The sequence below is a fragment of the Podarcis melisellensis genome (assembly GCF_964234715.1).
Source record: "Podarcis melisellensis genome assembly, chromosome: 8".
Classification (NCBI taxonomy): Eukaryota; Metazoa; Chordata; class Lepidosauria; order Squamata; family Lacertidae; genus Podarcis; species Podarcis melisellensis.
The window spans coordinates 80,604,091-80,630,456 of NC_138540.1; the positions used below are offsets into that span (position 1 = coordinate 80,604,091).

At 46.6% G+C, this 26,366-nt stretch overlaps 1 protein-coding gene across 5 annotated transcripts in view; it reads left to right on the plus strand.

Annotated features, from left to right (window-relative positions):
• The window catches only part of ERFL (ETS repressor factor like), a 153,554-nt gene that overhangs the window by 121,513 nt on the left and 5,675 nt on the right, over positions 1 to 26,366 (plus strand). For 2 of the 5 annotated variants that reach the window (XM_081922250.1, XM_081922249.1), the window contains exons 2-3: positions 13,601 to 13,682; positions 23,754 to 23,988. In XM_081922250.1, the coding sequence (XP_081778376.1) occupies positions 13,619 to 13,682; positions 23,754 to 23,988 (299 nt within the window). In that variant the 5' untranslated portion in view covers positions 13,601 to 13,618. Of the gene's footprint in view, positions 1 to 5,405; positions 5,430 to 10,506; positions 11,304 to 11,514; positions 11,574 to 13,600; positions 13,683 to 23,753; positions 23,989 to 26,366 lie in introns of those variants that run through there. The other 3 variants (XM_081922253.1, XM_081922251.1, XM_081922252.1) reach the window with 3 other exon arrangements.

Consider the following 26,366-nt stretch of genomic DNA (forward strand, 5'->3'; position numbering starts at 1 on the left):
CACCCCGCACCCTCCGCTGACAAAAGGGCGTCTCGGTTGGTTTTTACTTTTTCTTGTCATGGTGGAGAGTAACCCTGTCAGGCTATTCCAGTCCCCGAGTGGGAGGTGTGCTCGAAAACTGAATATTCAGGGAGAGATGGCGACCCGGGCCAAGAGGAGAAAGGATGGGATGAGGCCCTTCCCGACAGCCTCCATTTGCGGGGGGGGGGGTGTAAGGAGAAAATGAAGGAAGGAAAAAGAGATTTGACGGATAGATAGACAATGCATACATGGAAAGGGGAGATAAAAGATATGCATAGATACAGAGAAAGGAAGGAGGAGAAAGATGGATGGATAAACAGATACATTCGTCAGAAAGGGATGGAAAGACTGAAGAGAATGTCGATGGATTGTGGGTACTGATGGGGAGGATGCAAGGCTTTTTGTGTGTTTTGTGTGTGGTTGCTTTTTTATATATATAAAGGCTGAAAATCTCTGCAATGACCTGGAATCTCTAATCCCAGATGTCTGTGCTGGTTAGCTGTAGTTACTCAGTGGTGCTGCGGAGCGCACTCTGTACATACCCAGAGGCACTCTCCTTATTTATTACTGCCTCCAATTATGATGAGGCTGAACCTTCCGAACAGGTTGTGGTGGTGAACTCTTGCTCAAATTAATCCCAGGGTGGTTCGACATGTGGATATGGATTATAATAGGGGACGGCTTTGTGTGGGCTGGTATGCACCAGAAAGAAGGAAAAGAAGAAGGAAAAAAAGATTAGGAAGTAATATAGGAGACACAGTTCAGTTGGGAATGGATCCATGAATATATAAGTAGGTAGGCAAAAGATATATATATATATATATATATATATATATATATATATATATATATTCACACACACAGTCTTTATTATCTCATGAATACCTGCAAGTTGGCGGGGGGGACGACTTAGGCAGGAATATATGTATAGCTATATTAAATAGAGAAAGAGGGGGTGGAGAGAGGGGGGTTTGTGGTGGCCCCCCTACCTCTGGAACTCCTATCCTTTAGGAGATCTGTACTGTTGCAGTTTTTTCTTTGTTTCTGAATTACTGTTTTTAGTGTAAACCACTCTAATATTCTAAGGAAAGGAAGGGTGGGATGGAAATTATTTTAAAATAAATAAATGATGTGCTCCTTGAGTTTTCAAAGCACCTCACCTACATTGCCTAATAACATATAAGGCTGCACACATTATTATTATTATTATTATTATTATTATTATTATTATTATTATTATTACATTTTGTATACCGTCCTTCATCCAAAGACTGCAGGACAGTTCATAACATAAAAATACAAAATGAGAACAAAAAATACAGGTTTTAAAAACAAAAACCAATAACAACCCCCCCCCAAAAAAAACACATTTAAAAGGCCATATAATGTTTAATGAGCCAAAGGCCTGCTTATAAAGAAACGTTCTCGCCTGGTGCCTAAAGATATGTAATGGAGGCACCTGGTAAGCCTCCCTAGGAGAGCATTCCACAAAAGAGGGGCCACCACCAAGAAGGCCCACCCTCGTGCTGCCACCCTCTGCACCTCTGGTGGGGTGGGCACACGAAGAAGGGCCTCAGATGGTGATCTCAGGCCAGGGTCCAGGCTGGTTCATATGGGGGAGAGGAAACCACCGCCTTGAAGGGCTCTATGGGACAGAGACTGAGACTTAGCTGCTTCCCCTCAAGGCCGCCCAATGAGTTCATGTCTGCCTGCCTGCCGCGGAAGAGTCCCTGGGAAGAGCCTGCTTGCTAGTTCTGGCCAGAGAACGGCATTGAAAGGGTGCAAGGAAGCTCCGCGCGGCCGCAAGGAGTCTCCTCGTTTTTTCCTTGGTGGCAACGCTGCTCTCTTGCGCCCTCCAGGGGCGAAGGCTACTTCAGCGTCGCGCAGCTCTAACCAAGCGCAGATTCTGGAGGAGTTTGCTGAGTGAGCTTCGTGGGGGGCGGGGGGGGGCGCTTCCTGCCACTACCTCACACCCCCCCCCCCCGCAGCTGTCACCTCTGTCACTCTTTCCTCTGAATCCAAAATGGGTCCAAACTTTCTCGAAGCTTTGCTAGGGACGAGGGAAGCGAGCTTTTCTTAGCTTTGGGCACAGCGATGGCGGGAGGTGACGGGGAGCGGGGGAGCTTGATTTCATCTTCCCGGATCCAGAGTGTATATATTTATTTATGATACTCTAGTGCTCCGGGAGATGTTCATTAAGGGGGAGATTTCAAAGGGAAACCAAGCAGCCGGGAGGGCTTTCTCGGTGTGTTATGCGTCTCCAAAGCAGCGATGGGGAGGGGGATAAGGGGGCGGGTGGGTGGAAGAGGTGGGTGTTGGGATTTATCAGCATTTTAACTTCTGACGGTTCCCCTTGGTTCTTTGTTTTTTTTTCTTCCTTAAACAAACAAACAATAAATAAAAAATCAGCCATTCAGGGACAATTTTCAGTCTTCTCCACTTTCATGCGCTTTCATTTTTGCTCTTGTTTAACACACACACACACACACACACACACACACACACACACACGTGTTCTTTCTTACCCCAGTCTCTTATTTTCACAGTCAGTTTTAACCTCCTTTCCCCATTACTTGATTCTTTCCTTCTTCCCCTTCTCCTTAATACTTTCCTTTTTCTTTTCCTATGAGAAATTACTTTCCATCAGCATTCTTCCCCGAAATCGTATCCATTCCCTTCTAAGTCACCTCTTCCTCTAATCTTTGGAAAGGGAAAGGGGTCCTTTTCCTTTACTCCTGATTGCCAGTTCATACACGATCCCGCTCGCGCCCCCCGCCCCGCCCCGCCCCCAAAAATGTGGTCTATCGCATTATTCTAGAATAATTCACCATTTAATCTATAGGAAGGAAGGGACTTGTTTTAAAGTTGGTCAAAGTGTGGTTGACTAGGTAAGCTGCGGTACCTGGATGGGACTGACTGAGAATTTGTGTGTGCGCGCGCGATAAAAGCATACACTACTACGTTACAATTCTTTTTATTATTATTTTTTAAAAAAACACCTTTTAGGAATTGAAAGGGGAAATGTATGGGAAAAGTTAAGGGACCACAGCAGTGCAAACCTTTGGAATTCAGAAGAGTGAATACAGGAAAAAAAGTCAGGACCTTTCTATAAAATCTCCACTGCAATCTCTTCTTGAAGGGAATATAAAATGTTGCAATATAGAGCCATACAGGTTTGGCCATCACCGCCGCCCCCCCAAAAAACCCCATGCATTTGTTTCTTTTCACTGGCGACACGCGATTTTTGGGGTGTTGGTTTTTTTTTACTTTTTCAGATTGTGCCCAATGCCTTCTACTCTCGTGAACAAATAATCGTCGGATCGCCATAACTGTCTGGATAGGAAAACTTTCACAGCCATTGGAGAAAAAAGAAAAAGAGATGGGGGGGGGACGACGACACCCACCTATCTCTCACCCCAAGTGACAGAGAGTGACATTGTTTCTGTCCTCTCCTCCCCTCCCTCTCTTGCTCCCTTGCTCTTTATTTTAGAAAGATCAGAGAAAATATGAATTCTTTTTAAAGGGAAAAAAGAAAAATCAATTTTAATTTCAGTTTAGAAGATTGTGTTAACAGGGGAGCTTGGATGGCCCGTATCACTTTAGTCTCTCTCTCTCCCCCCCCCTCTCTTTCTCTCTGTCTCTCTCTCTGTCTGTCTGTCTCCTATTCAGCGTGGACGCTTTTCTATGCATTGTTCTGACTTTCGAGAAAAAGCAGTTGCAACACCCGCCTCCCCGCGCATCCTTCCTTTCTCGAGCCAATTCATGAAGCCAAGCGGGTTCTCTCTTTTTTGCCCCATTTCTGAAACATATGCTTCATTATCCTTGGATATTTGCGGCGCGCGGGGCGGGTGGGGGGTGGCGGCGGAGGTGGTTGAAGAGAGAAACACAGTAATTTGTCAAGACGAGCATCTCAAGCCGGACGACGAACGCTGTGGTCTTTAAACACACATTTCAGCAAAGTAGCCTCTTTGTCCAACTCGGCACCCCGCCTCAAAAGAATAGAAGGCAGGAATGTCTTTGCTGAGGCTTCTCCACCTCCCTGTAGTTTGAGCAGAGAGGAAGATGGAAGCTATTTAAAGTGGAAGGGCTGTTACTCTTGGAAGACCTCGCTGCAGACGTTAATGGCCTTTGACACACTTGAGCCTGAGCTTCTCCCGAGCAAAATGAGACTTTATTCCGACAAAGCACGCCTGGGATCGCGCTGCCAGGGCCAGTGGTCGTCGCTCTTCTCCCCGCTCTTCTTTTGGAATGCATGTTGCATATAATACGTCTGCCTGGCCAAACGCCTGTCTCTGTCACATTTGGCTTTTATCCCCATCTCATCTTTCTCCTCTTGTGTCCGTCGCTGTCGATATTTAAGGGTGCGATTCTCCAGGCCACGTTTCCATCTCGCTGCTTTCAATGGCTAGAGTGAAGACTGCCTTCCTAGTCACGCTTTGCCCTAATAAGCCCCGTTGTACTTGCCGAGGCTTCGCCAACTGGCGCCCTCGAGAAGCTGCTGGACTACAACTTCCATCAGTGCTGGCTGGGGCTGATGGGAGCTGTTGTCAATAACATCCGGAGGGCACCGGGTTGGCAAACGCTGTGCTTCTGTATGCACGCCTAGTCAGAGGCTCAGATTTCTCTTCTCTCTCTCTCTGGGAATTAAGAGTGGTTCACTTTTGGGCTGACTCTGTTAAGACTTTACGCTGTAAGAGCCTTGAGGGCTGAATGATGGGACTATATGCAGAGCGCCCTGTACCTTAAATGGTGACGCTAATGAAAACAGCTGGCTCTAGCAAGCGAGCCAAACCACACACTGGCATGCGGCCTGTCTCAACAGAGCCACCCTATGCTTCCGTACTTAGAAACAAGCACGTGCAATAGGCCCCTGGGTAAATGTGCATATCACCGCAGTCTAAATCCTTCTGCATCTGTTGTTCGGTATCCGCCTCCTGATAACCCACAAACTCTGGGCTAGAGTAGATTCCACTTTCCGTCTGCACATCCACTTCCCCTTACGACTGTACTGTTTCTCTCTTTCAGGAAATGCTCTGCAATTCCTCTCCCTCTCCCTCTCTCCTACAGCCTCCCTAATGCAATCATTATGGATATGAGATATGTAAAGCGCTTTGAACGCTTAGTGGGAAAGCGATAGACAAGTAACAGAAGCCTTGAAGCATCTTGACGACTTTTTAGCCTGTACAATCATGGCTTAAGCTTTCCCTACTGCACCAGATATAATCGGGGTTCTCATGATTGGCATCGGTATCATTACGGATTCTATCCTTTCCACGACTCCTATTCATGCACATTTATTATTATTATTATTATTATTATTATTATTATTATTATTCCCTGGGTGACTGCCGGTTACGCACGCTTGCTCAGAAAAAGAGTCCGCGGAGCTTAACGAGCCTTACGCTCAAGTAAGTAACGTGGAAAACTTTTCCTCCAATAGACACATGCACACACCTCTAACACACACATGCTATATGAGGAATTGTTACAGAAGCAGTACCAATAAATCCAGAGGCGGCAGGATCCAACCAGTCTATGTGTTTTTAAATGTTTAACTGTAATGTTATCCTTGCGTTGATACTGTTGGTCACCTTGAGTTTCTATTGGGAAAGAGAAGCGGGATATAAGTGGAAACGAATCACAAAACGAGTGCAAGAACTGGTGCATATACACAATGTAGATATATTGCCATTTCCTTGGGGCCGGGTTCCCTTCTCCTCCACCCTCTATAAAATATTTGAGGGGGCTGCTCTCTCCCAAAGTTGATGGGCATTGCCATTCAAATGGTGTGAGTGTGCACGTCTTGTGATCGATGATGTGAAGCGGGGCTTACCTGCCCTCCCCCAATGTTTTATTCAAGTTGGCACCCCCTATATATTCTCCCTATAGGGTTGCATTTCGTCCATTTAGTGCATAAACAAAGCATTAGAGCAGTTTTATCAAATAGCATACAGCCCGATTTAAGCACGTTGAAAACCTCGTTGATTTTGATAGGCCACAATCAAGTGTCGAGCTCTCACGTGGAAAAAACCGGGCATTAAAGACACGTCATTGCGATAAGATGGCACCCACCGCAATCTGTCTCAGAACGTATCATTAATATATTTTATCAGTATATTATATGTACTGGCTATGTGCACTGGTCACCATTAAGTACATCTGTTTACCCTCTGTAAAAACAAAATAAAAAAACCAGACCTGTACGCGCAACAGAAACGATAAGTTGCTATATTATTAGCATGAACTATTTATATGGCGCCATCCCTCTACCTCACGGTCTGCAAGCAGAAGGCGGGTCTCTCTGCCCCGGATAACTTGCAATATATCTATGTTGGGAAGTTTGCAAACTCGCAAGCGATGGGCGAGGCTTTAGCTTCATACACCTGGGGAGCTGAAGTTCCTCTTCTCCTCTTGCTCCTCTAATTAGTAAGTTATTATCAAAATTGTGATTGCTCCCACGAGGCATTTGTTCCGGCGTCGGTGGGTGGGAGTTTCCAAAAGGGACATGTACGCAACAGTGAGGTTGGATTCAGATTTACGCACCAGAGATCTAAGGAATAATTTTTTTGGTGTTCGGACTGCCAGTGCCAGCCTCCCTCCTGGGATAGCTGGGGTGGTCGTGGAGGAGGAGGGCGAAGGAATCGCTCCAAAAACTCTGATATTCGGGGTGTTGGTGGTGGGGAGAACGCCAAACAAACAAAGTGTTGTTCTGAGAACTTCTAAGGACATTAAAAATAATCAAACGAGGCAGCACAAGGCGTGGGGACCGGAGCAGCCCTATTAGACTGTTAAAAAAATAATTATTAATTACTTTACTTAATAAATTGCAAGCTCGCTTTCCCGGAGGGCTGCTGGATGTGACCGTAGAGACGTGGGCAGTATAATAAGCGGTGTAGTCCTGCTCTGTTGGTCATTGCCCACTCCTCTCCCCCTCTTCGCGAGCAACTCACAACCCCCTGCTCTTTCTTGTTCCCACCTCGCCCTTGCTCTTGCCCCAACCTCAAGGGGGCGCCCTTCTCCGTTTCCCGTTCTGCTTCCTGTGTGTGTATGCAGCGCCTCCCACCCACTCCAAAATCCCTCCATTTAGGGAGTCAGACATTTCCCTTTCTTCCCCCTGAAACTCGGGCGATCCTCGGTTGTTAAACTTGCAACCTGTATGTTTAAATATTTGTCGGGTATTTAAAGCTCGCCGGCTCCCTCGTCTTCCCCGGCCCCCTGCCCGCCTCGCCTCTCCTCTCCCTCCCCTCGCCTCCCTTCTCTGTCTTGTTAGAAGCAGGTATTCGAGTTTTGATCTGAGATTTCAGATCAAAGAGGCTTCGCTGGCTATTAGTTTCATGCCTCCGCATTGATCCCCCATTGATCGAGCGGAGTTTGCCCTAACATGTGTATAGGGGCTGCTTAGAACAGGCCTGGTGGATTGGGTTGGGGGGAAGGGGGTGTGAGGGGGGTGTCTTCCAGCTCTGGCTTCTTTCGCCGGAGGTTATGGAACAATGAGGGGAGAAGGAAGAAACCTTTTCATCCTCCAAACGCCGCCGCTAGATACCCAAATCGATAATTAATGACAATGAATAATTTACAGTATCGATTCCCCAAAAAAAGAAAGGAGGGGGCAGGTCGGCAAACATATCCTTTAAGATTAAAAAGAGAGAAGCGGTACAAACACCGAATTCGCCCCTCCCAAACCCCATATAACGAGGGAAAAAACCCCAGATTATTATTATTTTTTTGCATCGGAAAGTTAGATGCTATTAGCATTTCAAACCTTGCGCGAATGAATACGTGCCCCCCTCCCCTCCTGGTTTGTGTTTGTATATGTGCGGTGTGTACGTGATAGAAACAGGCTTGTGTTGCAGCTTGTGCACAAGTGTCACTTCTGTGCTTTATTCTGGTAACAACCCATAGGGAGGGAGTGCGTGTATGGATCCAGGCTACAACCTTTAATCGGTGGATTAATCAACTGGCGCTTTAGTTGATTAATCGGCGAAGACCAATTTGTATCCGCGGGGGTGCCAGTTCAGAGCACACCTGTTTGTTTTTTGAGACTGCACGTTCTGAAATAATCAAGGTTAGATTGTGGCTTCTTCTTCCACGGTTACTGGAGATTTCGCTTTACTGTATTAAGGTGCCAGTTTCCCCTTCCTTTTCCTCAGCGTCAAGGCACCCATACCGAGGTTTGGGGAACCCGCGAATTTATCATCAGTTGAATCGGTTTAAAAAGGCAGAGGCGTATTAACTTAAATTACTTACTCGGTTGACAAAACACCCACCCACAAAATGCAGCCCTGGTAAACAGGCGCGGGTGCTTCCTCACCTGCCCACCTGTCTTCCAGTGTGCTCCACGAAGTGTGTTCATAGGTGGGCTTTTCAGACAGGTATGGCAGCTTTAGGCATGAGGCGGGTGTGCGCGCCTGAATATGTGCATGTCTCTTATGTGAGTCTTACAAGTGAGGAAATCAATGCAGGCGTGACTCTGCAGTGCGTTTGCGAGTTTTCGTCCGAGGCTGTAATCCTGCACACACTTCCCTGGGCTTAAATCCCACTGCACTCAACTGGGCTTGCCAGAAAGTAAGTCCTGTTGAACCCAGTAGGGCTTGCTTCCACAAGCAAGCAGTTTTCGGGTAGGACTGGAAATTCTGCTGAAAAGAACATGGACGGAATACTCTAGCTGTCCTCTCTCCTGAATGATCACAGCGACGTGCAGAGGAGGCACATTTACAGCAAACATTTAATCCTAACCAAAAACAACACCAGACCCCACCCAAAATAAAAATAGAAAACTTGGGTGTCTTGGTTTTATAATCCCTCTGACCTAAAACGCTAGCTTTTAAAAAATATGTTTGGATCTCTCGAAAAGACCGCGTGGGGAAAATTTGTGGGAAGAGAGTGAATAACTATATAAATAAGAAAGTGGGGGTCTCATAGGGGTGGGGGTGGGGGGCGTCCTGGGTGCCTCGTGTCTCTCCTGCGTCCTTCTTTTCGGTTTTGGACGGCTGCCTTACGCCCTCCTCGCTTTAGAAATATGCAGAGATGAGACCGAGCGAGAAAGCGAAGGGGAGGGGGCAGAAATGGAGGGAGGGAGGGAGGGAGGGAAGGAGTGGGGAAGCAAAGAAGGGAAAATTCCCTCGGCTACTTGTTATAACATTTCTCCAGGAGGTTGGAGGGAAGTTGAAAGCCTCGGTAACCGAAATCAAAACTAACAAGGAAATGATCTGCGCCTCTCATCTGGGCCCCGGCTCCTAGGGGCCTGCGGGGGGATCTGCTAGCTTCCTCTTTGATTTGTAAAAAATGCATTACCTCCCAAATCAAACGGAAAATTACTGCAACCAAGGACAAGAGGCTGGGAGCTGGCGGCGGGGGGGCGCGCAGAGAGGAAGACGGGGGCTTCGGTGACATCCTTGGAGCTCGGGAAGGGGGGGCAGGTGAGGGGATACTGCATGAAATAAGGTGGCAAGGGGGTGACACTGGTTGGAAGTTATGTCTATCCGTATTGCGTTCTATTAGGCGGAGCTGTCCCCGGTGCTGAACGCGGGGACAAAGCTGCGATATCCCTGTTATCTATCGGCGTTTTTGAACACCCCGATCTCTTCGATTTCAGTTGCTAATGTGTCTTGCTAAACTGGTCTTAAACCGACTCTGTTCCAGATACGAGGTCTAAATACACCTCTCTGTGGAGCGTCTCCCCATCACTCCACCTGCCTCTCTATCTTCTCTCGCTCCTCAATTTCCGGTCATTCATGTTTCTTCCTCTGCCGTCTCCCTGCTAAGGCCGGGTCACCAGATCTCTGGAATTTGATCTTATGTCCCTGCGCCTATGTAGGAAGTATTAAAGCCCCCGCCTTTGTAAATACAGAGACAGACGGACATAACCTGCACAGGGAAGATGGGCATAAGCAGGTACGCGGCTGGAGAGCAACTGGGCGAAGGCAGGTGGAGGCTTCTATTTGTCCACCTGCATCCCAGTCTGAAAACACATCACCCCACCTCCAAACTGGTAGCGTCCGCTTGAGAAGACACACACACAAGTGGTTCTTGTCAGAGGAGAGCCGGACGCCACTCCTCGTCCACACTATACCGCTTGAATCAAAGTTTGGGGGCATTCCGCCGCCAATACTTTTAACTCCCTCTTGCCTTGGGAAAGATCTCTTGTTCAAACATGTTTGCGTTTACAATTGCGGAAGGGAGGAAGGGTGTTGACTTTTTGCTCCCTGTTCCTCCTCTGTATCTCTGACACACAAACACAACAACAACAGTTGTGTGGCAGGGAGACGGGGTGGTGGTGAGCTCAAATGCTCCTTCCTCGTCTCTTCCGGCTGTTTTTCTATTTACTTTCGCTTCTCGCAGCGAGAGTCTCTTTCATCGCCGCCCCCCTCCGCCTCCCCCACGCACACCCCCGCCACTCCAGCCCGCCTTATGCCGGCGGTGGAGCTGTTGTGGGGAAGTGAGGAGTAGTTACAAGCAAACACCCGCCCCTAATGAAGACAAACGGAGCCGAGCGCTGAGCTCAGGCGCCGTCACCCTTGGAGCGGCTTCTGCCGCCGCCTCCGCGCCCGGACATCTCAGGAGGCGGCTGGAGCTCGGACCCTCTCCCCACCTGCCCCATCGCCATCACCCTCCCTCCTCGTTTCTAGCACTCCTCGGGTGGAGGGGTAGAGAGAGAGAGAAGGGAGAGAGGGAGCGCAGGATAGTGGAAGAGTAGAGTGCGAAAGCGGGGGAAGAGGAGAAAGAGAAGGATCTCAACACGGGATAAGGAGCGGGCGTGGAAGGGGGAAGAAAAGGAGGGAACGCGAAAGAGGCCCTAAAAAGGAGGAGGAGAGTGTGGAGGGGCAAGCAGGTGAAAAAAGAAGAAGAAGGGAGAGAGCTGAGGAGGAGAGGGAAGGAGAGCGCGAGAGGGAAGGAGGGAATGTGAATAGGACGGGAGAAGAGAGAGAAAAGGGTTGCGTGGTTGTCTGTGTGAAAGGAGGAAGGAAGGAGAAAGAAGGGCTCTCGGGGAGGGAAGCGGGAGAGAAGTTAAGAGAAGAAGGGACGGAGCGGGGAGAAGAAGGGAGAGAAAAAGAGCGGTGCGGAAAAGGGGAATGTGCAAAGGACAGAAGGGAAGAAGGAACGAGCGTGTAAGGGGCAGGCGAGGAATACAGGTGCGCGTTCCCTCTCTCTCTCTCCTTCTCTTCCTCTCCTTTTTTCTTGTCCGGGGGGCGAATCCATAAATGATGCGGCTCTCCGGGCCGCGTGTCACTCGCCAGGCGCCGAGCGGAGTCGCCCAGGGCACCGGCTCCTCCGCCGCCGCGGTAATTATCTGACAGCCCGGCCAGCCGCGCGCTCGGCCCCGGGGTGGCTGGAGGGGGAGTACGGGTGGGGGCGAGTGAGGGGGAGGAGGCGCGTTTCAGCCGCCAAATAAGCCGGCTGAGTGGGGGGGGGGGAGGGTGGCTGCTCTGGGGCGCGGGGGGGGGGGGTTGGCGGAATGCTTGGCGATGCTTCTTGAAGAACCAGGGAGGACACTGCCCCCGCTCTGGGCACCCAAAAAAATCCCTCGGATGGACGCGTGGCGCGGGAAAGAGGTAAGGATGGGCTTTAAACCGTTATGGGGCGCAAATGGGGCAATCCGTGGGGAGAAAGGAAGCAGGGGACAAGAAAGGGCGCGGCGGGGTGGGGGTGGGAAGCTAATGCAACTTAATAGGAATATGCATCTACATGCGGGGAAACCGCAAGTATAGACCCTTCCTCGGTTATTCTGCTGCCTTTCCTCCTCCTCCCTTCGTAGTTTGTAAGTTCCTTGCGGGCAGAGACTTGTCCTTTTCCATTTCCTCTTTCTTTTCGCTTCCCTGCTTGCTACCGTGTAAAGCGCGCTGGCGGTATGAGTACATTTGCTGTTATTTATTATTGCTGTTGTGAATCTGAAGTTTTGGCGGGGAGAATCGGACATTCCGAGTGTGATTTTTGGGGAGAGGCGAGCGAAAGAGCTGCCATGAGGTCGTGCTTCGGCACGCAGAAAGGCCTGGCTCGGTCATGGGTATCTGCAGATAGAAAAAATGCCTGGGGAGCTTTTGCCGGTCGGTGTAGGCAGGGCTGAGCTAACTGGGCCAGATTCCTAAGAGGGCGGCTGGGCCCAACAAACCCTATTCTGCTAGCTGGCGCGGAGGAAGCAGGTGAGTATTCTGCGGAAGCTGCCCTGCCCTCGTGCAAGGCTGCACTCCAAAGGTGTGCAATATTCGCGTGTGTGAAGAAGCCCCCTCTCCAATTAAAGGGGAGCCCTTCTCGGGCACTGAGGGGGCTTGGTGCTAGGCCTCGATCCTATGCCTGCTTTGGGGGGAGAAAGTTCCATCAAATGCCGCGTGGGACGAACTTTCAAGGAGCTGTGTTTAGGATCGCGGTCCGTTTTTTGTTCTAATTGAATGAGCGCATTCTAATTGAATGAGGGCTACCTGTTGCCCTCTCTCTTTCCCTGTGGCTCTTCGGTTGAAAGGGGTTGGGTAAAATGAGAATGTGCAGGTTACGAACAGAAACTTCACCCTCCCCGCCCTCAATATTCGCTTTGTTGGGTGGGCTGCTGGGGGTATTTTGGGGGGGTAGACTTGTGGGGCGTTATACAACTGGGCGGAGGCTTCTCGGCATGCGAGATAGCGCCAAAGAAGCAGTTGACGGCGGCGACCAGCCTCCCTCTCAGACGTACTTAATAAGTAATACAGTATACAGATTTAATAAATAATAATTCTATGGAAACCAACACCCAAGGGCCAAATGGATCTACACAAGTACACACACAGGGTCACGCAGAGGTATATGTGCAGGGCAGCACCGTTAATTTAAATGTGCACACGCTCTTGGGACGTGTTCACACAACCACGGGCACACAGCGTTCCTTAATGCACGCAGACGCAATTGCCCAGGCCGACATAACACCAGCAGCCCAACTCGCAACAAAGCTCACGATGCCTCGGGGTTGAAGCCAACAAGTTTAATTGGAAGGAAATGCCAATTAGTTCGACCGTTCCCACATTCCAGGGGAGCAGACCCACAACTAGTAACTCGTGAGTCCAGCTTACTTCCGAGTTCGGATCGTCCCATTCCGAGTACTTTAACTGGAAAGCGGCTTGTGGGGAGAGGGCCAAACTTCTGGGGAATACCGCGGTAGGCACCCCAAAAGAGAGGCGAATAATTCGCGGGTTCAGCGGGTCCAAGGCGCGGGGCTCTTTCTCCCTCTTCGCGCCGAGCTGAGCTTTTTTACGCAACGGCGGGCGCAGGGAATGGAGCTCGGGTCGGCATTGAGTGTTGGGCTGGCTGGCGACTTCGGCCTTAGTCCGTGAGGGCTCGTAGTCCTTCGGATGCAGCAGGAGGTCCGTCGCCCTCTGGGAGCGCCGCGAGAAGCTGGGCAGAACTTTATCTCCTCCGCTGTCTCCTGAAAAAAAAAACCAACCACTTCCCCTCTACTCCACGCCATTTTTTTGGAACTCGTTTCCTCGCTGTTCTAATGCATTCATCCAGTTGTCTCTCTCAAACGGTGCAAACCCTGCTTTCGCTTGTGCTTCCTCTCCCCAGTCCACCCATCCAATCTCACAACCCTCCCTCCCCTTCTCCGCCTCTGCAGGTGTAACCTTCTCGCGCCATGGACTGTAACTGCGTCTCGGACCTGCTGCTCACCTCGCCGGTTCCTGCTCTCTGGACTCCAGGTAAAATTGCCTTCGCTTTACCAACACACACACACACACACACACACAGATATATATCAGTAGCGGGGGGTTAATTTCAGGGTAGATCCGGCCATAGACCAAACCGGCCCAGCACTTTCCCAGGTGAGACCCCAGCGCATCCACCACTTTTAAAAGTTTATGTTTCTTTATGTAGAGATTTATATCTGTCTTCCAGTTCCTATAAGCACCCAAGGTGATCTCACTTGGCCAGTTCTGCTCCCCCTCCCCCACTGGGAAATCATAGAACTGCAGAGTTGGAAAGGATTTGTAGAATTGTAGAGTTGGAAGGGACCCTGAGGATCATCTAGTCCAACCCCCTGCAATGCAGGAAAATGCAGCTGCCCCATACAGGGATCAAGCCTTGATTCCTGCATCGCACGGGGTTGGACTAGATGACCCATGGGGTCCCTCCCAGCTCTACTATTCTATTATTCTATGACCTTGGGGCTATCAACACTGGGATATAACCAACTGAGCTACCTCAATTTTTAAATGAAAAGATACAACTAGAACCAACATTTTTTTTCCTTTGCCTTACTTCTTGCTTTTTTATTGTGCCGTATTTATTTATTTATTGCATTTATACCTCATCTATTTTCCCACCCTCCAAGAAGCTTAAGATGGCCCATCACAGTGCTATGCACCTTCAACAGGTTGGGGATGTACCCAAGAAGTCAAAGCAAATTTAATCACCACCATAATACCCACCTACAAACTCACACAGGTGGCGCTCTTTGAGATGTTGTTTTTCCCAAATCAGGAAGTCAAGGATTTAGCAAAAATATTAATAATTATATATATATATATATATATAATCTTCCCAAGGGCTCTATCCAACTCAGAGTAGAACCAAAGAAATCAATGGCCCTAAGTTAGTCATGTATAATGACTTTAATGGGTCTACTCTGTGTAGGACTAGCTTTGGAAACAACCGCAAGTCCTTATTATTGTCACTTTAGCTGAGCCTTCAAGGAGAGGTCCAATCGCCAGACTCTGTTTTGCGGTTTCTATCCTAATAATTCTTAAACTTTCTTTCTTTTAAAACACGTGTTTCTTTTTAAACATGTGTTTGAGCTCAGCTAGCTATGAACTCCAACAGTGGGCAACTTGATGTTTTTATTTATTTATTATTTCACTCTTATACTACCTTTCATCCAGTGAGTTTAACACAGCGTACAAATCCCCCCCCCACCACATTTTATACTTAGAACAACAACCCTGTGAGGTAGGTTAGGCTACTGGCTGAATGTCACTCTGTGGCTGAGTGAAGGCTTGAACCCGCATCCCAGACAAAATGCTTTAAATCATGCTGCACAGGCAGAACAGAGGGAAGTAGTCATTCATACGCACACATTTCACACCATGTGTGAATGGGCATCAAGAATGCCTTCGTTTCTGTCCTGTACCCTGATTCCATGCAGGGGCTTGGGTGAGCATATTGTCTTCCCCAATCCCATGAAAATAAATGTGATTAAAATAAGTCTGTAGCAATCATTCCTTATTGCCTGAGCTGGGATAGCTCAGTTGGTAAAGCATGAGACTCTTAAGATCAGGGTTGTGGGTTTGAGCCCTATGTTAGGTGAAAGGGGGTTGGACTAGATGACCCTTGTGGTCCCTTCCAACTCTACAAATCTATGATTCTATGAAACACTGTTCTTCCAAATGACCACGAGTGCAGTCTGTCCACATGCAGTGGTGAATAAGCTCAGCAATTCCTGAGAGGCGCAGTGTTCTTCTGTATTATTAGTTTGATTAGCTCAGGTAAAAACAATTTCTAGGACCTGGTGACAAATGGCTCAAAAGAAACTTTGGGAAAAGCTGAGCTAACTTATTCCTTGCAACATGGACACACTGGAAAGAAAATAATGGATACTACTGTTCTGTTTCCCATTCATTTTAATAGAACTTGGCAAAATGTTCTGGTGCAATCTGCTCCTTTTGGTTAGTAGAAATGGGTGTGTCATTTGGTCGGTTTTTAATGCTAGCTGCACAGTACGTAGATAATAGAGGACCTCTGAGCATGTGCAGAATTTCTTTCTCCTTCACTAGCTCCTGCATACACAAAGTGAAGTGTTCGGTCCATAGTTTATTGTATGCCCAACATGAAACCTAGTCTGATTGGATACCTATGTACATACATACTACTGCTATTGCAGAAAAGAATGCTACACATTACTGCTGCTGACAGATACAATATCACTGAAATCAACATTCACAAATATTTGAAATCTGCTTTTCTCTCACTATCAAAATTTGGCATGCAAAAATTTCATTTTCAGAATTCTAATTCGACATTGAAGGTGAAACCATTATCTCAAGGGCTTTAGACCTGTTGATATCTCTTGATTGTTTTGATACTGACAGGTGTCAAATGTCAAAAAGCACTGCATACTATTGCATGTCAACTATCAAATGCTACATACCATTGCATGCAACATGGAAAAAAAATGAAGTTATTTGTTTTTAAAATGTATGCCTTACTTTTATTCAATGAATTCATAGCAACAAAATAAATTAAAAATGAAGATTTTTTTTAAAAAAAATGTGAGTGCAGCTGTGAATAATAAAAAGCAACCACCAGAAAACAGGGGGCTGAAGAGAGGAAGGGAAGATACATTATCATATGTAAAATATTCAGCGGTTCACTCGCAAATATTTGAATCGTCAGTGGATATCTGGTAAATATAAAACATTAGAATTTGAAGAGGAGATTTTTCTGCAAATGGATCCAGTTTAGAGACCATCCAATGAATAAATGCAAATCCAGCCACATGCAGTGTATGAGACACAGCCATCATGGCTTCTACGTTCACCCTCTCCCAGTTAGAAACAAACAAACACACAATACCATACCCACTCATTTCACACAGCTAATAACTGCACCCTCCCCCTCTCTCACAGCAAAATCTCCCCCAAGGGTCTAGACTGCTGTGGAGTTTGTAGCTCCAAGCTGAAGGCTGGGGGGCAATAGTGACAATCAAAGGAGCTGGTTTTAACCGCAGGGCACTCTTTTCCATGCTGGGCCTCTGAGGACAGAAGCCTTGCATGTTTCATTAGCCAGCTGATTCTATTTTTCCCCATACACTGAGGCTAAAACCATGGCAGGGCAGTCAAAGGAAGAATCTTAGCAATCTGGTGTTGGCGGGGGAGGAAAAGTCTCGCTGTATGTATTTTTTTCTGCATCCACATCTCACCTTCTTCCAAGAAGCACAGGACAGGTTTTCCCATGCCCCTATTTAAGATTCACAACAACCCTGGGAGGTAGGCCAGTGGTGACCCTGTGAGCATCACTGCTATGCAGCTTTTGAACCTAGTTTCCCCCGTTGTGAATCCAACACATTAACTACACCACCTGGCTCTCCCTTGAAAAAAGGGGAGCACCTTCACCTATTTTTGCAGCGTCAACGCATGGCAACTTAACAGTCAGTCACATTGCCAGGCCCATCACTCTAGCGACAGCAGTGGAAAACTGTGTTTTCCTTAACCTCTCTGCGGTTGTGTATCACACGCCTAGTTCGCTGGTTCATTTGTTTGCAAGGGTGAACTACCTGAAAGCGTTTAAATCCATGGCATGGAAGTTTATTCAGCCTGGGGACCCACATTCCCTCATAGGCAACTTTCTAAGGGGTGGGTGGGGCCAGAGGCAAAGGTGGGCGGAGCTTGGGATGTGACCCTTTCTTCTTAAAAAGTAGGCTACATTTCAGCAACACACAGTCTTGAGGTTTCTGCAGTGCTATAACCACATCTCTCCACCTTCCACTGAGGCAAGCAAAAGGCATAATCAAGGACACGTTTTAGCCAGTCAGGGACTCCAGGAAGTGTGCTGCAAGGCCAGTGAGAGGCATGGGCTGGGGAGAGACCAAAGAGCCAGATAAACAGGACTAGGAGGCCCAGGTTTTAATCAAGGCTCATTTTGACTTAACTGGCCAGTACACGTGCCCTTTCGAGGTGTCTGGACTGAGCAAACTTATTCCTGTTCCTGCCAATCTAAATTCAGACACTCCATGTCAATTTGGCAGAAGCTATAATTTACTAAGCGGTCCTAAAAATAAAGGGCAGGGTGATTAATAGGGTGTAGTCTCCTTATAAACAATTGGCCTTCGAGCATGTACAGCGTGCCATTCATTCACCACTAAGTAACCCACCCCCTACTGATCAGGTCTTGTCCCTGGGGGAGTTGTGAGCTGGTGCTTCCCTTTCAAAAAGTGATGGGAGTGGTTGGTGCAGAATGAACCTGCCAATTTCCACCTACAACAGGGGTTTTTGAATGCTAGGGAAACGTTCCTGTGTGAAGCTGTCCGCTGCTGAGGAACTCTCGCACGCTGTGTAGGATTATTGGGATACACACCCCAAGCCTATGTGGTTTGTTGCTCTGCACCATTGCTCCATGTGGCTAATTTCCAGATGTCTGGCAAGCGGGATGTGTCGTCACGCTTGTTCATGTTGTGAGGGTGTTTCTCTATCTCGATGGCTTCCATGATTATTCTCTTGTGGTGATGTTCCATGTTAAAGAGCCCTCCCCACAAAAACTGACACCAGATCCAGAGGCACACAGAACGCCATCACCAATCAACCACACCAGACCCAAACCCAGACCCTCTCCACAGATAAATTACAGACACCATCCAGTAGCCAAACCATGGTGGCACCTCCGGATGCTGCACCCCCCTGCAATCCCTACACAGATCTGGCTGACACAGGCCACAAAACCACAGCTCGCCCCTATACAAGAAGCCAAGCCAGAGCACAACTAAGTGCAGTACAGCCATCTTCTCAGAAAAACTCTTCACAAAGTTCAAGAGGTCAAGACACAAAGACTTTAGCAACTAATCCACACCTAATGACCCACCTAAGTGGTACTCAGGATATCACTCAAGAAATCACTCAAGATATCCCTCAAGTAATTAAGGAACAAAAGAAGAAAAGGCACACTAGCCTGGGAACTTCCTCTCTGCCCAGAACATTGGAGGCTATACACCACACCCCCTCAACAGTATTTATAGGAACTCAAACACTGAGATCCTGCTCTGTTCCAGTAACAAGAAGCCGAAAGCACCAGCCTGAAGATGACGAGTGAGACCTCGTCGAAACGTCGCCTAGACACCCCAACTTTTACACGGGAAGACACCCGAGGACACCAAAACCTGCATTCCTGTACCCGTGAAAATCTACGAAAGCATATATATATATATATATATATATATATATATATTCGTATTTTTTTGCTCTATAAGACTCACTTTTTCCCTCCTAAAAAGTAAGGGGAAATGTGTGTGCATCTTATGGAGTGAATGCAGGCTGTGCAGCTATCCCAGAAGCCAGAACAGCAAGAAGGATTGCTGCTTTCACTGCGTAGCGATCCCTCTTGCTGTTCTGCCTTCTGGGATTCAGAATATTTTTTTTCTTCTTTTCCTCCTCCAAAAACTACTTGCATCTTATGGTCTGGTGCATCTTATAGAGCGAAAAATACGGGGGGGGGGTGTATACAGCTGTCTTGCTATTTCAAAAACCCCAAGGAAAACATTCCCGTGTTCAAGATGGGAAATGGAAACTGGGAAGCCTCCCGAAATTTCCTTGGGTGACTCGAACCGAACCTTTGAGACAAAATTGTCTATCTGTTTAGGCTGCTAGCTGTTTTCCTTATGGAAAAATAAAAGGAAAACTGTGTAGGGAGAATGAAAAGCTAGTCTCCCAGTATAAAATGGATGGACATCCATGTGGTACTTATTCTCCCTTTGTGATAAATTAAATTTTGCTTCATCAAAATAAAGCACTGAGCAAGTTAAGTAGTGATCATATTTGAAGGCTACTGGACACAGACAGACAGATCACTGTTTTATCCTAGGGCTTATAAGCACCTTAATATTCCAGGCTGTGGACCTGCAGGTAAACTGCACATATTTTAGAGCTGATGTAGAAACTCTGTGGGCATTACAGTACAGTCCTGCTACGATCCCATTGGCCAAGAGTTCTTTGCCCTTGGTGCCTCATGCCTTCAATTAATGCAAGGGGGAGAGGAATGTGACATGTATCCCCTTTGCACTTTGAGAGGCATCAGTAGTGCCCAGGACTTCCCAGCAAAGTATTTGCGCCTCTGTTGAGAGGCTGATCTCACACTTCGAGGGCCCTGGCATCTGAGAGAGAGGCCTTCGGGAGAGTGAATGTAATTTACTGCAGGGGTGCCAAAGGTGCTCTGTGTAACTGAAAATCAAGGCATTGATCAGCAGTTCATTAGGCCTGTTAATGATAGATTCATAGATAGAGGCACAGATCTGAAGAGGCCGGCCTGACCTCTCCTGCACGGAAGAGGCCAGAGTGTGTCCCTCAGCACCTTCTGCTTGAAGTCCGTTCCCTCCTGAGCTGCAGAGAGAGCTCAGCTTTTAGCCATGATTAATTAGTCGGGGTGGAGGTGACCGAGCTGGCTATCCCTGCTCCTTGGAGATGCCTGCTTTTAAACACAGTGTCAGGTTGTTATTCAAGCCCACTGCAGAATTAAGATCTGAAAGTGGAAATAACTACAAAGCGGAGAGCATCTCAACTTCAAGGGAGAGATCTCGGAGGACTCCGGGAACATTTTATAAGTAGTGTAAGAGGAAACTCACTAGCAAAGGTCTTGCCATGTGCACAAACATTTGGGTTTATTTGGTATGTGCCTGCGTGCAACAATCTGCGCATGAATGTTCATGCGGTGTAGAGTTAGACACTAAAAATAAAATATTGGAAAGAGGCACAGCCACTAAAAAAGAAGAGGCGAAGGGGCAGGCCAACAAAAAGAGATCAAATATATTTGACATCTATGGGAAAGTAACATCAACGTTTGCACGCAGTAAAATAACAATATGGAGTCTTATGCACCTCGGGCACAAACAATTTATTCTGGCACAAGCTTTCATGGACTAGAGATTTCCTGAGATGGCACACGTATACTCACCAAAATGTGGGGAGAAAACAAATGTTGGCAATGAAAGCAGTGGGAAATGAAATGCATGAATACAGACTGTGCTAATTGTGCTAATGCTTAAATGTATGTGAAATGATTATAGTGGCTGCTCACAAAGCCGTGTTGATTCTAAAGCAAGCATCCCTGCGCTGCTGTGCTAATTAATACATGCAGTGGGATAGAAAACCATTATCTCGATTCAGGCCACAAGTGACAGAGCTGAACCTCTTGACAAGTGAATGAACATTCAGCAGTTTTATGCAGGAGAAACACCGTATGAAAAATATTCATTGCTGACAGAATAGGGAATTAAAAAAACAAACAAACTCAGAAAGGTAGTATAAAAAGGCAACCCAACCATTCCAAATTCAATAATAAACACAATGATTGGGGTCTTAATCATGAAGATTAATGATGTAACAAAGAATTACCCCTGACTTATAACATACAAAAATATTTCCTAGCTTTAATTGGAACCAGGTTTAACCGAACCATTTCAAATTCACTTCCAATTTCACTTGATTTTTAGGAATGTCCCATATCATACAATATCTTAAAAAAACAAAAACTACTCAGGAATACCACCTTGTATGGTATAGCAACTTTTAAAATCCATATGAAAACAATACAATACAGTGGCACCTTAAAGACTAACAAATTTACTGTGGCAATGAAATATTACTGGCTTTTTTTTTTAGCGGGGGGGGGGGGGGTCACTGTATACTATTTTTTGCCCTTTGTCTGCCATCTGAGGATACCTGTTCATACATTGGACAAATTGGCTGCATCCCACAAACACTCGTACAAGAATCCAGTTAATCTTTGCAGTGCCATACTTTTACCATGACAAACACAGCAACCCTCTGGAACTAATCTGCACTGTAACCTATCTGCATAAAGTACAGTGGTACCTCGGGTTAAGTACTTAATTCGTTCAGGAGGTCCGTCCTTAACCTGAAACTGTTCTTAACCTGAAGCACCACTTCAGTTAATGGGGCCTCCTGCTGCCTCTGCGCCGCCGAAGCACGTTTTCTGTTCTCATCCTGAAGCAAAGTTCTTAACCCAAGGTACTATTTCTGGGTTAGCGGAGTTTGTAACCTGAAGCGTATGTAACCCGAGGTACCACTGTACTGCAAAAAAATTCACAGCCAAGCTGAAATCGACTTTTATACATTCAGGAAAATCTATTCTCAAGACCGCTTCTTACTTAAGGTGTTTCTTTTGCATTGTTTTCAAACCAATCTTCAGTTGTTGTTTTCGCACTGTCTTAAAAATTATTTTTAGCAGTTTTTGCGGTGGGTTCATATATTGCCTTGAGAAGCATGTGAAATGCAATTAACTAACTAACTAACTAACTAACTAACCGTTGGCCATTTTTAAACCGATGATATTCCTAGCATAAGTTGCTATCACAGCCTGATCCATGCAATTTAATGAAAAATAAGTCCCGCAGAGTTCACTTGACTTAGTCCCAAGTAAGTGTTTATAGCACTTTAACTCAACAAAACAACATGACCCTAAACCATTCAGGCTGTGTTTTAAGAGCTTTAGGGGAGGCACTTCTCGTAGCCCTGTTGCTGAGTGAGACATGTCGTGTCAGCACAAGAGAGGGCCTTTTTGGTGGCGGCACCTTCTCCTGATTGTGGAATGCCCTGCTCTTCGTTGTCACTGCATAAGCTGAAGACACAAGTCTTTATCCAGACTTCTGCAGGCACCTTCACAGGGTTTTGAATCAACCGGATGTAATTTTGTAATCATTCTGTTGCTCTGTTAATATATCAATTGGGGTTTTAATATGGTTGTTTAGTTATGTTTCAGTTCTCATGCATTTCACAGAAGCTTTATTTTTTCTGTAACCCATCCTGGGATCATACATGGAGGAAGAGAGGGATAGAAGCTGAGCAAATGAATAAATAGAACCAGAAACAGTGGAATGCCCTCTGACCCCACAACAAGCAACTGTTCTGTAAAAACATGACAACCTTCACTTTTCATTTCAAACCAGAACAAGCTTCTAGACCTCTTTGTTCTAACACACACACACACACACACACACACACAGACAATTAGTGCTAAAATCTGAGAAACTGACAGCCTGAATCTGTCCATGATTAGTCAGAAGCAAGTCCCGCAGGTCTCAGCAGGATTTAGTTCCAAATATGTGTGCGAACGCAGCCTCTGAAAGGACTGGGGGAAGCCTGAAGTTAAATCAGTTATTCACAATCCCAGTCCACCCCTTTGCCATCCTCAAGTTCCTCCCCCCCCCCACTTATTATAAATCTCTTTTGAAGTTTTCCCCCTTTTTATTTATTTTATGAAATAAATAAAAATATATGAGCAACCCCCCTGAAAAAAGGCAATGCACATTTGGTTTCAGAATGATTTTTTTTAAAAAAAAATCGTATACAAGCATGTGTAGATTTAGCTAGTGACTAATCAATTAATCAACCAAAGCTCATTTAATCAATTGACTTTTAAATCAGGTGACAGCGCCGCAATGCATCAGTTTCCTGGGAGGTCGCTGCATTTTGGACATTTAACCCCCTTTCCTTTGCATGCTGCGGGGGGGGGGGGGACTGCCATGTTCTGGGACATGGGCAGCCTCTTTTTGCATCCACACAGATAGGTACGGGGCTTGCGCCAGAGAGTGTTGGATCCTGATGCTTTTCTCAACAGGGGTACCAACTTGAATAAAATATTGGGGGGCCCAGGTAAGCCCCAGCCCTCAAAATCGATCACATGACACAGTGCACGCACATCATTTGAATGGCAATGCCCATCATGTTGTGGGCAGGGCTGCTTCCTCAAATATTTTTTTATTTTTTTTGGGGGGGGAAGAAGACCCCTTGGCCCCTAAGAGTTGGCTCCTATGCTTCACGAGGTTCCAGAATTCGTGAGCCCCAGCAGACAAGTACCTGCAGAGAGAGAGAGAGAGAGAGAGAGAGAGAGAGAGAGAGAGAGAGAGAGAGAGAGAGAGAGAGAGAGAGATAGATATCCAGCAACCTTATGATCTCTAGAAACATAAGTGATTCTCCTGGCTTGTCTAGAGCAAGCCCCCCCCCCCTTTCTAGACCCCCGCCGTTTTATTCTTTCCACCTCTCCCCCGGCAGGGTTCGCCTTCCCAGACTGGGCCTACAAGCCAGAGTCGAGCCCCGGCTCCCGCCAGATCCAGCTGTGGCATTTCATCCTGGAGCTTCTGCAAAAAGAAGAATACCAGAACGTCATCGCCTGGCAAGGGGACTACGGCGAGTTTGTCATCAAGGACCCGGACGAGGTGGCCAGGCTGTGGGGAATCCGTAAATGCAAGCCCCATATGAACTACGACAAGCTGAGCAGGGCCTTGAGGTGAGGCACTGGGTGGGGACTGGGAGGAACTGGGACGCCCTGCGGCGCCGGACCCGGACAGTTTCAGCACTTTCGCTGCGGGACAGCGCCTCTTGGGCGGCAGGATCCGCAGGCTTCTGCGCTGTAGCGCCACAGCGCCCTCTAGCCCTGCGCTGCAGCATTGCCGCCTATTCTGGTTGAACGGGGGTTTTGAAACCCGTCTACAGTAGTTCTGCCAACTGCTTTGGAAAACCACTTCCAGGGTGAATTTATGTTTTTATATTTCTTTATTCCTTCATACTTACAGTGCGATAATGTTCAATCAGGGCAGGCATTTGAGTGGTGGCCAGGTGGGGGAACTTCCCTGAGTCCTTTAAATAAAACCACTAGAGTTACCTATTGGTTAAAAAGTTTGAAACTGATTAATTTTATAACTAACTGATTGGTTATTGATTAAATTTAAGGAGTCATACATGGCTTAAAGAAACAGTTGCATGTCTTGCTGCTTTGGAGATTCTAAAGGAAGGAGATAGTTTCAATTAAATGTATGATAAGTTAGAATTTAACAGTTGTACTTACAGGTAGGTAGCCGTATTGGTCTGCCATAGTCAAAACAAATTAAAAAATTCCTTCCAGTAGCACCTTAGAGACCAACTAAGTTTGTTACTGGTATGAGCTTTCATGCGCATGTACATGTATCTGAAAAGTGTGCATGCACATGAAAGCTCATACCAATAACAAACTTAGTTGGTCTCTAAGGTGCTACTGGAAGGATTTTTTTTTATTTTGTTTAGAATTTAACAGACCCAGGAAGCCAATTGCACCATTCATGCCCCATTTCTCTGCAGGAGGTGGAGGGGCTGGCCATAACTTGAGATGGAGGGCCTAGTGGGATTGTCTTTCTATATCTCCTCCTTCTTCAGTGACAGAAATCTCCAGGTTGACCAAGTTGGACCATAGAAGAATTACGTACAGAGCTATTTGATTTCTCCCAGTCTGCCTACAGCCCTGGTGTAAAAGGAACCCATTAAAGGGTGTGTGAAAATGTACATGAGCAAAATTAAAGGGGATTTGTTGCCTCTTAACATGCTTTAGTTAATCTCCAGTATTCACAGAGTGGGTTAATTAAAGAATGGTGAGAGGATGCCCCCTACCTGCGCATGATTATGCATGAAGTAGGAAGTCTAATCCATAGAAGATACTGGGCAGTGTTCAACCAAGTTTCACTGAGAGTAGTGCCACATAGCAAGCCCATTGTGAAACTGAAGGGATTTTAGGTCTCTCTGTGTTCCTTCCATTTGATGCTTTAAAAAGTTGAACACTCCACCATACCTGCCTGACCCAAGCAAAGCTTGTGATCCTGCTCAGAGGGTACAGAAGGCAACCTTCTGCATGCAATGGCTTTCAGCATTGCCAGTAATGTGATGGGTATGTCAGGCAGTGGGCAAGAAGGAGTGAGTGAGTCATTTGTTCAAATTCCACCTCAGCCATAATCGCCCTGGGTGGCCAAAGGCACACTCCTTTGTTGTCTCCAGACAGATGCCAACCAAAATGGCACCATCACTCAGCCTCACATCTGTGATGTGGACAGGATAATACAGGCCTGCTTTTCAGGTCTGTGGTAAGGGGAACTGAGATAACAGAGCTGCGGTTGTCTTGGAATGCCCTATATTAATGCTAAGTTCTAACACACACACACACACACACACACACACACACACACACACACATTGCAACATGCCCTGATTAATTCTGCAACATCTTTCTTTATTTTTTTAGAAGTTATTTTTCAGTTTTCAAAATAACAGCTGATATAAACTGCTAGTGGCAAACCATCATCTATAAAAAGAGGCATTCTCCCCGTGCAGGAAAGGGATGCTTACGAAAGACACACACATTTATATCATTTAGAAACAAAGAAAGTACTATTAGTTTGCTCACTGGCAAACTTAATCCATCAGCTGATTATTAAAACTGATACGATTCATCAGTTAGATTTCTGCAACATAGGCAACTGGACTAAGGCTGCAGTTTCAACACATCCCTACCTGGAAGTAAGCCCCATTGAAAACTACGCGACTTACTTCTGAGTAGACATGTATAGGATTGCACTTTGTAAGTATTTTTTACTATGTGTAATACTGCTTTCACATGCAGTCATGCAACATACCCAGTTCCTTACATTATTCCCAGGACTTTATCAAATTATTGAGATGAGAAGGGGTGCTTTTTATTCCCTGTTCCTTCGCCTACCTCTCCTAAACACTACTAAAACCCACAAGAGCTTTGCTATCATCCTCTCCCAGTAGCCTCTCTGTGTAATTGATCGACAGCGATATTTGTTATTGCTTATTAATTAACTGCACCTCTCTGGCCACTTGAGATTCCACCTCCCTAAT